A 12,284-nucleotide genomic window follows, 5' to 3' on the forward strand; every position below is an offset into this window, starting at 1 on the left:
ATGTTATTTTGATATATGGATAATTGTATTCAATATATGTGTGTGTGTGTAATTGTAAAAATTTATTTTTAAATTAGGAAAATTTTGCCCGAGAATTCTTAATTAACTAGTTTAATTTTATTTACCAAAGTATTCACTATATTGAACTTTAAATACACGGAGCATGATGCTTGAAAAAAAAAAATATTCCTTCCGTTTCATAATATATGTCCACTTTTGAACAAACTTATGTAGAATTCTTTCATTTATTATTATATTTATTACATTGACCAAGTATAATATGTGGCATATATTTGATTTAGGAGATATAATTTAGTAAAATGCGGTATAAAACTTATCTTGAAAATACAAATATTAACTTTACTCTATTGCAAGTTGAAATGGTGAAATCCCAATAGTAGACATGTAATATGAAAGTGGACATGTAATATGAAACAGACGGAGTAGTAGACTATGTGGGTGTTTGGCTGGCACTTATAAGTTCAGCTTCTGGATTATAAGTTATGAGCACTTATTTGTACCGTTTGTGTAATAAGTCAAGAAGCACTTATAAAAAGCTATGAATGCTAGCTTTTGTTTCAGGGCTTCTACTTATTTCCCAAACACTTTAATCACTTATAAGTCTTATCTTGCTTCTAACTTCTACTCAACTTATTTATTTTAAGCAAGAAGCACTTATTTTAAGCTCACCCAAACGGCCCCTATATGTTTTTTCCTTTAATTTCAAGCGATATAACTAATCAGGGGTCCCGCTCACAACCTTACATAGGAATGTGAGCCTTTTACAGAGTGGAGTCTGTAGATTGGGAAAAAAACAAAGAAATGGCTATAAGCTGCCTGAGCTGGTCTTCTAAGAAGCTCTTCAGTTCACCACAAAACACAAGAACTTGTTCTGCTGCTGCCATCACAATGTCTTCAAGCTTGTGCCCATCTCTTCCCACCCACTTTTATTGCAAACCCATCTTTTCTATCCCCAAATTTCAATCCTTTTCCTCCCAAATTTCAGCTTCTGCTACCAAAGGTACAAGCTTTCAAGTTGTTAAATTATGTGTCTTTTTCATATAGGGTATCGTATTTTGTGTTTTACAGTTTTTACTGATCACGGCTTCATGGGGTTCTTGAATTGTTTGCTAATATGTTGATATAGAATTTGGGTGCTGATAAATGTTGAGCTTTAATTGAAGTTTTACTGCTTAAGACTATACTAGGTCAAATTGTTGTGTAATGTAAAATAGAAACTGTTAGGTCGAATTGTATACTACATTATATATTGGGATGAACTGTCAACTGACTGGAGACATGATGGAAGTATGATAATAGGTAGCTGTGAATTGTGAAATTTGAAACTGGACATGCTTCGATATAGCTCTTTTGTTCATAGCATTAGATGTTTACATGCTTTTAGCACCTGTAGTGGATTTCCAGCTTTTCTACGGAGTGCTGTTTGATGCAGTTCAATCTACTAATTGAACTCGAGTCAGATTACTTTTAACCAAGTTTTAGAATGTATCTGACAGATGAAAATCCAACACGTCTTGGGTTCCTGGGTCTTGGCATCATGGGTTCTCCAATGGCACAAAACCTCATAAAATCAGGGTATGTTTCTTATTTGTGGGTAATGCTATATATGATTTTAAAATATTATTCTGCTGAGATTTCTTGTTTGTCGGCAAACTTTTTAAACATGGTTTTAATTACGTGGACAAATTATACAATTCCTAGTGTAACAGGGACAAACTATACAATGCCTACTTGATATAGAAAAGTCGTCCAATAGAACTTCCGAGTCTCTTCAAAGCATGATAATTGTCTATGGCAATTCCGTAATGTCTTTTGCCTTGGATATAGCAAGTGCAGGGGCTTTTAAATTTTAAGTCTACATGACACGTGTAGGTGTTATGGGGAATATTTTCTTACATGAGTAAGTATAATTTTATTTTTGATTGGCTTTTGGTAGATGCGACGTGGCTGTTTGGAATAGGACAAAGAGCAAATGTGATCCTCTGATCTCCTTGGGTGCCAAGTAAGTATATACATCCACCAGTGAACTTATCTGCTCCAAATATATAATTTGCAAGTAAGGTCACTTCAGTTTATTACGCAGGATACCTGCATATGAAGAGTTAATTTCATTAGCACAAACTTTGCAATATAATCTACTAATTACCTGCTTGGACTGTCCCTGAAAATTTCATGGAGGCTAGCAATATACAATAATCAAACTTAAAGTTCACTACAGTTATCCTGATTTGGAACGTTATGATAAATCTGTACCTCCCCCAGTTGTTTTGTTTGGACAGAAATTACTCCTTCAGTTTTACTTTATTATTTATACGTAATTATGCTAGACCCTCTGATTGCGAGAACTTTGTGTATTGGGTCCACCATTAATCTATTTATGTAATATGTAATTATGAGTCGAATGATCCCCCCCCCCCCCCCCCCCCCCCACACACACACACACAAAACACATTCGGACACAACTAGACTGCGTCGAGTATGGAGGCTTGTTTTTCAGAAATGACAATAATGATGTAATCTTCAGATGGAAGCTTGGTTATGTTTTAAGGCTTAGAGGGTGTCTTCTCTCTTTTTTGATCTGGTAATATTCAGATATGGCATAATATAGTTAATAGCTCCTTCTAATTATATCCCCACACCTCATCAACAAATAAATTGAAAAATGGTTATCCTCTGTAGAAGTGTTGGGCCACAGTTCAAAATTCATTAATTGCATTTCTATACATTTAATTCTTCACAGTATAACCTTGAAAATTTCGACCACAATGTTAAGATACTTTACTCCGTTGTTCACAGATATATGTCCTCACCGGAAGAAGTGGCTGCATCTTGTGATATCACGTTTGCCATGCTTGCTGATCCTGAAAGTGCAGTGAGTATGTCACTATTCAGTGTATTTAGCTTGATATATTTGTTGTAAATTAAAATGCATCAGTTCTTTTCAGGCGGATGTTGCTTGCGGGAGAAATGGGGCTGTAAATGGAATGAGTCCAGGAAAAGGGTATCTGCTTTTTTCCTCATCACATATGAGTTTTCTATGTTCAAGAACCTTAAAAATAAATTTAAACATTTTCACAAGTTAAGTTTTTAGCTTAGTGTCAAGAATCAAGAGCTTGCAGGTTGCTTAGTGGATCTACAGCAATCATCTAAACAACACGTTCAATGTCCATTATATAAAATTATATGCTTTAATTACAGTATGTTGCTGATAATGATATGCACATTTTTGTAATATTTCCTTCATGAATATGCTTATTCTTCAAATCTGTAAGTAGTGTAAGTGACTTTCTTGTGTTTGTAGATACGTTGACGTCTCGACAGTTGATGTTACTACTTCTAAGTTGATTTGTGGAAAAATCAAAGCCACGGGGGCCTTATTTTTGGAGGTTAGGTACTCAAGTTTCTTGTTTGATTAAAACTCTTATCAAACATCCTTAATAGTGAAGTAGTCGTGGTTCAGCTTTTTTCCCTCCAATACCTGTGTTGGAACTTTAGAAACTTTATTCCTTCAAGAAATATTTATAAAGCTTTACTTCTTCTACAGGCACCTGTTTCAGGGTCGAAAAAGCCAGCAGAGGATGGGCAGTTGATATTCTTAACTGCAGGTAACCTTCCTGTGACCTCTTCTTGTTTTTAACTGATAAAATTGTACTTTAGGCGAGATTGTCTAATCTGATTAACAAGCATGTTCTTCACAATAAAGTGCAGTGTTCAAATACACATAATAAGTTTCTTTCATCCATCTCAATTTTTTTTTGTTATTCACTTGTAAGCTTTGTTTTTCATCCAAACCTATGTCCTAATAAGTAAAAAAGGGATTGTTGACTGAAGCCGCGGATGCAATATTTCAGGTGACAAATCTTTATACGACACAGTTTCTCCATATCTGGACATTATGGGAAAGGTACGTTTGCTTTTGCTAGTGAAGTAACCTAAATGCCTCTATCTATATATAAATGTGCGTGTGTGTGTTTGTGTGTGTGTCTGTTTGTGTTTTTTCATTTATATATGATTTGTTGGTCTATGTTATCATATTTGTTGATCCAGTCACGATTTTATCTTGGGGAAGTTGGAAATGGAGCTGCAATGAAACTTGTTGTCAATATGATCATGGGAAGGTTGTGCAGGATCTCTATATATATTTCTCATTGTCGAGTGTCGACCTAGTCATAATTAAGTTGTGCCAAGATAATTAATTTTAATTGCAAACTGCTTGCAGTATGATGGCATCTTTTTCTGAAGGATTGCTTCTCAGTGAGAAAGTAGGGCTAGACCCGAAGGTGCTGGTGGAGGTATATGATAAATGCAGACAAAGTTGTTGGTTACTTATCGATATCCACTATATTCCATGAAAATTAAATATTTAAAGCCTGCATTAGCATTTGATTTCCTCCATTTTATTCGTATATATGTTAATTTAGTGGCGGAGTTAAATTCCATGCAAAAATTTTGCAGGTAGTCTCACAGGGTGCAATCAGTGCCCCAATGTTCTCCATGAAAGGTCCCTCTATGGTCCAATCTAAGTATCCCACGGCATTTCCATTAAAGCATCAGCAGAAGGTAGTAACTTTCATAATAGTGTGTAGGTGTCACCAACTATTGTTGCATCTAACAAGTTTTATTGGGCAGGATTTAAGACTTGCTCTCGGTTTAGCTGAGTCTGTCTCACAACCCATCCCTATTGCAGCAGCTACAAATGAACTTTACAAGGTAGCAAAATCATATGGCCTAAGTGACCATGATTTCTCTGCCGTGATAGAAGCCCTAAAGGCGAAATTGCACCCTCAAACATAAGAACATAAACCGCCTTAATTATAAGTTCACATTCATATACAGACGCTTTTCAGTCGATTCAGATTTCATTTGACAGATTTGTGTATCTGCAATAATTGTATTTTTTGACAGTCTTCTATAATAGTTAGAAATGACTCTGAGTCATTGTTATTGCAGTATGTTTTTACTGTTTTTAGTGATACATCATGGGGCAGCACCAAAGGAGCATATTAGGCCATGTCTTGCTAGTTCCTAATAAAAAATTGTAACAATTGAAAGAGATGATGATTAGTATTAGGTATCTTAGCATGCTCATGAAATCTGGTAATTGCCTTTTAATACTATGTTTAAACTAAGTCTTTAATCCTTAAATGCTTAAACATGACCGAGTGGTGTGCAATTGAAGATTTTATAAAGAGCTTGCTAGTCAAAGACAGGTGGTAATGCATTATTTGATTTTGATTCAACTTGTTTGCAAATTGCCGAGGTCTATGATTATGCGATCAATGTAATCATCATGTTACTTTTTCGTTTCACTTGACAACATTTTATGTTTTTACCACATGTTAACAATGGAAAATGTTAAGTGATTTCCAAACATTTATTTAAAGCAGTGAATTAGTAAGAAAATGCATGCATCATTGCATTTAACTATTTAAGTGAAATTTTTGAACGCAAATTAGAATCCGTTTTTTTTCCCAGGCGGAATGAACTGATTTATCATGTTCGATTTCTTCCTCTCCACTTAGAATTTGGGTTTTGTTTTTTTTTTCCCTCTGTAAGGTACTTATAAATTGGGTTTGATCCCGTATTCCCGTACAAATCTTTGCTACTTAAACCCAGTAAATAATTTTAGAATCGTTAATTTATAAAATAAATTATTGAGATTTTTAAGGGCCTGTATAAAAAAGCGTGGCCTGTTACATGACACCAATCCAACAATTGTAGAACAGTGCGAGTCACGGAAAAAATTGGGAAAATAGATTTTTTTGCTACTTAACTTATTATTTGTTTAGAAACCTACCACTGAACTATAATTTTTTTCTTTTTTGCCACTAATGTTAGGTTCGGATTTTTTTTTGTCACTAACGTTAGGTTCGGATTTGATTATTAACACCATGTTATTCTTTTTAGAGTTAATTGCATTTAGCACCCCTTTGATTTCAGCATGTTGCACATTGCACCTAATAGTTTTGGAATAAATACTATGCAGCCCCTTACTTTTAACCCGTAGACACTTTGCACCCTTTCCATTATCTTCTGCCGTTATCGTTAATTTTTGAAGGGGCATTTTGGGAAATTTAATTATATTTAATTAAAATCAGACCTTTATTTAAATTTTCCGACCATCTAAACGATATTTTTCGGAAATCTATTTTTCGGTAGTCTGCAATATAATAGTGATCTGTGTCTATATCTTTATATGTAGTACTCCATATGTGTCCCAGGTGGTTTATCTTAGAGGACGAGAGTACGGATTTTTTTACTCAGAAAGGAAATCTCAAAATTAACTTATGGCACTATATTTATAAAAAGTGGGAACCTTAAAATACGTGACAAGTAGTGGTAAAGAACTATAAAGTCAAGTGATACTATATATTTGTGGAGTCTTAAAATAACTCATGAAACTAAATTTTTTAGGTTCTTAAAACTCTCATACTTCAAGGTAAACTAGCTAAGGGACATATAGATGACTGTATACAATGTTATAGACACATATCATATCACCATAATATTGCAGACTACCACTATGTTTTTATAATGCTAAAAAAATAACATATTGTTAATAATCAAATCAAAACATAACGTTAGTGACAAAAAAAATCTAACGTTTTTTTAAGGAAAAAAAACCAACATTAAATTTTATTCAGAAAAAATAAAATAAAATAATTTTTGAAATTTTTTGGAGTCTCAAAATGCGTGTCCAACTCTCGTCCTTCAAGGTAAACTACCTAGGACACTACATAAAGATATAGACACATATCAGATCACCATTATATTGCATACCAACACTATATTTTAATAATACTAAAAAAATAACATAGTGTTAATAATCAAATCCGAACCTAACGTTAGTGACAAAAAAAAGTCCGAACCTAACATTAGTGACAAAAAAGAAAAAAATTATAGTTCAGTGGTAGGTTTCTAAACAAATAATAAGTTGGGTGGCAAAAAAAATCTATTTTCCGAAAAAATTCGATTTTATCTACGGGCGTCATATTTTTGTACGGCTTCAATTAAATCTGCACCCTTCATTTTCTAATCCGACGGTTGTTCTATAATACTTTAAACAGCAAACATTTTGCACTGCGGAATCAGACCGTTGCAATTTATACCGTAGTTGCTGCATGTAGATTACTCAGATTGATCGGTGATTAATCGGAGATTTATAGGAGTGTATTGGATTGGGATTTTAAAGCATTTTTTTGCATTCATGAAATCCGAGGGTATTCGATTGGGATTGTTTGAAATCCATTAAAATCTTGAGGTATTCAATTGGGATTTTAAACTATGCTACAAAATCTAGTGGTATTCAATTGGGATTTTAAATTATGCTTTAAAATCCGATGGTATTCAATTGGGATTGTTTAAAATCCATTAAAATCTGATGGTATTCAAATGCTGATGGATTTTTTTTCATTTCATAAAATGATGGATTTTGTGGCATTCTTCAGTGTATTTTAAGTTTTTTGAAATCCCACCAAATTCAATGGGATTTTGAAGCATTGTACCTAAATCCTATCAACTCTGCGACATTTCATGAAGAATCCGCAAAAAATCAAAATCCCATACAATCCATTAAAATCCATAGACTAAAAACAATGCATTAAAATCCCAATCGAATACACCCCCGTTAATCGGTTCGGCGAGCTACAGAACATGGATTAATTTAATCACTGATTAATCACCGACTTTTAGAACAGAGCATGTAACATACTCCATCATGATTTCTCCAATAAAATCATGACTCATGTGGCTTCTTCTTTTGTGGTCCTCAAAATTACGGAGAGTTTAAAAAACAGATGAACATTGCAGGAGGTGACCACCTGCAAGGAAGATGCTGACTTCAAACATCCTACAAAATCATTACGACAAACCAAACATCATCCTCACGCGCCTCCACACCACGTGCCCAACCACGCCCTCCCATCATCTCACACTTTCTCAACCCACGCTCTCAATATATGTACTTGACAATTGACATTCTCTTACACCATCATTTCTGTCTGTAAAGAACAGCGTTCGAATCGCTCTATCTCCACTTCTCTCAAATTACCCACGTTTTCTTGCACTGGGGCTTTATCGATTCTCAAGAACACACGCGTTTCTTGATTCACAACACGCAAACATGAAAAACAACAGATTGCCACCTGGGCTAGTGTCCAATCTTCAGCAAGTTCTTTTAAACAGAAAAGTAACTGAAACTGAAACTGAACAACCTAGTACAGAGCCTTCAGTTTGTTCTGATAACGTTGAAACCAATCAGGATGATGATGATTCAGGAAAGCCTGTTGTGTTTGTGACAAATGCTGATGGGATTGATTCACCTGGTCTTAGATTTCTTGTCCAGGCCCTGGTTGCTCGAGGCCTCTACAGTGTCTTCGTTTGCGCTCCACAGTCGTAAAATCTCTCAACTCTTTGTAATTTTAATAAATTAGTATCTTGTGTGTTTAATTTGACCAGACTTGTTTTAGCTAGTTTGTGACTTTATGTTGGTTGCAATATTTGTGATTGAAGAATTAACGGATGTAATTTGCGGATTTATTGTTTTATTAATCTCTTGTTTGTAGCTTATTGATTCATAGCATCGTTAGGAGGATTCGGGTTGCTTGTGTTTGGTTCATATTTTTGAGATTTTTTTGGCGTGGTTTGTTTATCTGGTAATGATTTGGATTAGGGACAAATCTCACTCTGGACATTCGTTGACGGTGGGAGAATCGGTTGCTGTTTATTCATCTGAACTTGATGGTGCAACTGCTTATGAAGTTTCTGGTATTAAACTTAGTTTAGCTTTTGCTGTTGAAGATATAAAGAGTATTGTATATTTTGTTATGGAAGTAACAATCTTTTGCTCGTATTACACGGCACACGCGGTAATCTAAAACATTTTAGTTCAAATGTGGTTTAACTTTTGGTTGCCACATCTTCAGGGACTCCAGGAGATTGTGTATCACTAGCATTGTCTGGGGTACTGTTTTCTTGGTCTAAGCCCCTTCTGGTATATCTTATCTTGTTCAAGGCAGAAATAATAATGTTATCTATTTTGATATATTTAATATCCTCTGTAATATTATATATATACATTTTCAGGTAATTAGTGGAGTCCATAAGGGATCAAGTTGTGGGCATAATATGTAAGTATTTATAGCTCTTTGCCTGATTCCTGTTTGCTACATTATTGAGACATCAGATATTGAGCGACTCATTTACTGTCAACCATGATCATAAAAATCGATTTTTGAACTTTGTAGCTCTGAATCTCATTCACTATTTAACAATATCTTTATTATCACAGGTTTCATTCAGGTGCAGTGGCTAGTGCTAGAGAAGCATTAAGTAGTGGTGTACCATCTATGTCAATTTCACTTAACTGGTAAGTTAAATTTTATGGGAATTTTATGCTGCTTTAGTAATTTTCCTAGTTGATGGATACATTGTGTAACAGTAATATGCTTCTCTATTTAGGAAAAAAGATGAAAGCCAAGAAAGTGATCTTAAGGATGCAGTGTCTGTATGTTTGCCACTAATAAATGCAGCTATAAGTGATATAAAGAAAGGAGATTTCCTGAAATGTTGTTCGCTAAATGTGGATGTTCCCACTTCACCTTTGAAAAACAAGGTAACTCAAATTAATTATGCAGGGTACTAAAAGTTTTGCTAATTTACTCACACTTAAGATTGAGAAAGATTCTTTTATCAAATATCTCATTGTGACCACGATGAAGGTTGATCTAAAATGAGATCCAAAATTGATATGCAAACTCTCAAACATTCAACTTAAGCATTATAAAAGGTGGATTTATGATGCCCATACACACAACTACAACAGGCAGTTATTTAGCAAAAAAAAAAAAAAAAAAAAAAAAAAAAAAAAAAAAAAAAAAAAAAAAAAAAAAGCAGTTTATCGCTTCTAATTCCTTAAGGCCATTTTAATAGGAAAAATTGACTACCTAATAAGTAATTTTATGTAGCATGGTTACTGTACACTTTAAGTTACGAGTGTTTTCGTAGAATTTAAAATAAGTAAAAGAGATGTACATCCTTCAAGTTCCACTTACAAATTTATATAGTTAGACTCTAGAATAGTTTCCATTGTTGGTAACCCATAATTGTGGTATAATGTAATAAAGTTGGTCAAATCTTAACAGCTGGAAACATTGAGTGTTTTTTTTGTGGGGTGGGGTGTACAGAATTTTGTGGAGTCCCTATGTCTACTTGAAGATTTTACTGATCATAATTTGCACTTCCAAGTATCCAAATACGTAGAAGACTATATTGGTACTATAAACTTAGTATATATGGTCATTTTTAATTTGATTTTAAATGCACATGCAAATATGTAATTATTGTCACTTGACTCACTTCTGTTCCTCAATGCTTGTTGCAATATGTTTGCCTTTTGGTTTCCTTCTATAGGGATTCAAGTCGACAATTAAAAGTCCGTGGAGATCTTCATCTAACTGGCAAGCTGTATCAGCTAGCAGGCAGCCGTCTGCTGCACGCTTCATGTCGAACCAACAGAGTCTTGGCATGCAGCTTGCACAGCTTAGCCGAGATGCCTCTGCTGCTGTAAGAAGCTTTGTAAGGTGTATGATTGTTTTCTGTTGTTTTTCTTCCTGTGGTTCTAATTCTGTTAAATACGTTGTTTCGCAGGGTGCAGCTCGGCGCTCGACCAGTCAGCAAAAGAATGTGGAGGTTGATTCAGTCGGAGTTTCTAAGAAATCTGACTTTAACCGGACTGTGAAGTACTTCATACAAGAGGTAAGAAAACTTATTTGATTTGTTTAGTTTGCAGTTGAAGCATTAATATTTAATTTCGCAACCAAATTAAATATTTTAAAATTTTATTTTTAAAAAGATGTACTTAATATGTGTCCTTGTTCAGCATCAATTCAGTCTTATTCAAAAATATCAAGGAGTCCTAGCTATGTTTGATAAAGGTTACAATCATTGTCTATCTTATCGATGATGATGCATGTAATCTCTACTAATTGCATAAGAAATTCTAGATCTGTATACTTGCTTATGTGCTACATTTACTGGAAGTAAATTTAAAACAGGATAATCACAGAAGTTCCTTCTGTTAGCAGTCCTCCACAAAATTATACTTCATTCTTGACTATTCCATATGTTTTATTTACCATTCAAAACTTGGATTTGTGTTGCAGCTTGTGGACAAGGATCTTGAAGATGCAAATGAGGAGCTGGATTTCAGAGCGCTCGAAAATGGATATGTAAGTACATGACTTCCCCTTTATGGTTCAAAGAGAGTGGTAAATTACTAAAATCTTGGAGCATGTCACCACATGATCCTGCGGTAAGTAAGATTAGGTGCTCTATAGAACTGAGTCAGAACTAGACGGTACCGTCAGGTCCCCTTTGATTTTTTTGATCATTTGTAATGATTCAATATTGCTTTTACTGCTGGATTTAAATGAGTGTCAATATCTTTATAGTTCTTTCTATTTTGAGTAATCTATAGTAGTATTTACTAGTTATATATTTTTTACACCGTGGGGTATTTATACTAATTCAACTATTCAACCCCCTAAATCGATATATAAACTATAATCATTTTCCTACTCTGGCTTTCATGAGAAAAATATTCACTCTTCCTCAAGGCGATGAACATATGTACATTACTGTCTGACTTTATCATTCTGAAACAGGTTGCGATCACTCCAATATCCCTTGCGCCATCTACTGATGCAGACACCCAAAGAGCTACTTCCAGTTGGATCGCCAGTGCCATTGAAGAACCTCAATAGAACCATCAGATTTCGACAGAAGCAGCACTTATATGTACATTTAAAGATGCAGCTACATCAGGCTGACACTCACTAAAGCCAACAGGCCCAACGCCAAGTTGGTTTTGAGAATGGGGGAACGTCTCTCCTAAAGTTTAGTTAGTTTCCTTACACGAGGCTTTCCATACATTTATTCAGGAGTTTTGCAGCTTGGCATGGTGTATAAAATGTCAAGTTGATTGTTGTGCCTTAACTGACATAACCTTTTTCTTATTTTGCTTTTATTTTTTTCTCCATCTTTTCCCTGGTTATTTTTTTGCCTTGAATTGTCAGCAGGGTTATTGCAAAGCTTTATTTTTACCATCAAACTAGAATGCCTCTGTAATATGTGTATATTGGAATCTGAATCACGGGTTGTCCATGCATTTACCAGAGACAAGTCAGATGTTGGACTGTGATTCTGTCTTTCCTTGTAAAAATATTACTCCTATAGCTATAAGTCAGTAAAACAAGTTCTAAATT

At 34.5% G+C, this 12,284-nt stretch overlaps 2 protein-coding genes across 2 annotated transcripts; both read left to right on the plus strand.

The window, feature by feature from the left end:
* Positions 1 to 762: 762 nt before the first annotated feature.
* LOC108206307 (glyoxylate/succinic semialdehyde reductase 2, chloroplastic) lies at positions 763 to 4,973 on the plus strand. The gene is made up of 12 exons (XM_017376560.2): positions 763 to 1,021; positions 1,518 to 1,596; positions 1,958 to 2,023; positions 2,818 to 2,893; positions 2,967 to 3,022; positions 3,323 to 3,407; positions 3,566 to 3,626; positions 3,873 to 3,925; positions 4,069 to 4,139; positions 4,241 to 4,313; positions 4,477 to 4,581; positions 4,651 to 4,973. The coding sequence occupies exons 1-12, from the start codon at positions 823 to 825 to the stop codon at positions 4,813 to 4,815; spliced, it is 1,089 nt and encodes a 362-aa protein (XP_017232049.1). The 5' UTR covers positions 763 to 822; the 3' UTR covers positions 4,816 to 4,973.
* A 3,021-nt stretch (positions 4,974 to 7,994) lies between these two features.
* Positions 7,995 to 12,220, plus strand: LOC108205840 (uncharacterized). Its single transcript, XM_017375933.2, has 10 exons — positions 7,995 to 8,415; positions 8,693 to 8,787; positions 8,946 to 9,013; positions 9,106 to 9,149; positions 9,311 to 9,388; positions 9,481 to 9,634; positions 10,432 to 10,584; positions 10,669 to 10,776; positions 11,184 to 11,249; positions 11,685 to 12,220. The coding sequence occupies exons 1-10, from the start codon at positions 8,144 to 8,146 to the stop codon at positions 11,781 to 11,783; spliced, it is 1,137 nt and encodes a 378-aa protein (XP_017231422.1). The 5' UTR covers positions 7,995 to 8,143; the 3' UTR covers positions 11,784 to 12,220.
* The last annotated feature ends 64 nt before the right edge of the window (positions 12,221 to 12,284 follow it).

Source organism: Daucus carota, chromosome 2 (genome assembly GCF_001625215.2).
Source record: "Daucus carota subsp. sativus chromosome 2, DH1 v3.0, whole genome shotgun sequence".
Taxonomy (NCBI): Eukaryota; Viridiplantae; Streptophyta; class Magnoliopsida; order Apiales; family Apiaceae; genus Daucus; species Daucus carota.

Excerpts from the sequence above, each read along its gene's own strand:
- LOC108206307 (XM_017376560.2), top strand. The coding sequence starts at position 823 with ATGGCTATAAGCTGCCTGAGCTGGTCTTCTAAGAAGCTCTTCAGTTCA. Across the intron at positions 2,024-2,817 it reads CTGATCTCCTTGGGTGCCAA|ATATATGTCCTCACCGGAAG; the intron begins GTAAGTATATAC and ends CGTTGTTCACAG. Across the intron at positions 3,627-3,872 it reads GTTGATATTCTTAACTGCAG|GTGACAAATCTTTATACGAC; the intron begins GTAACCTTCCTG and ends GCAATATTTCAG.
- LOC108205840 (XM_017375933.2), top strand. The coding sequence starts at position 8,144 with ATGAAAAACAACAGATTGCCACCTGGGCTAGTGTCCAATCTTCAGCAA. Across the intron at positions 9,389-9,480 it reads ATGTCAATTTCACTTAACTG|GAAAAAAGATGAAAGCCAAG; the intron begins GTAAGTTAAATT and ends TTCTCTATTTAG. Across the intron at positions 9,635-10,431 it reads CTTCACCTTTGAAAAACAAG|GGATTCAAGTCGACAATTAA; the intron begins GTAACTCAAATT and ends TTCCTTCTATAG.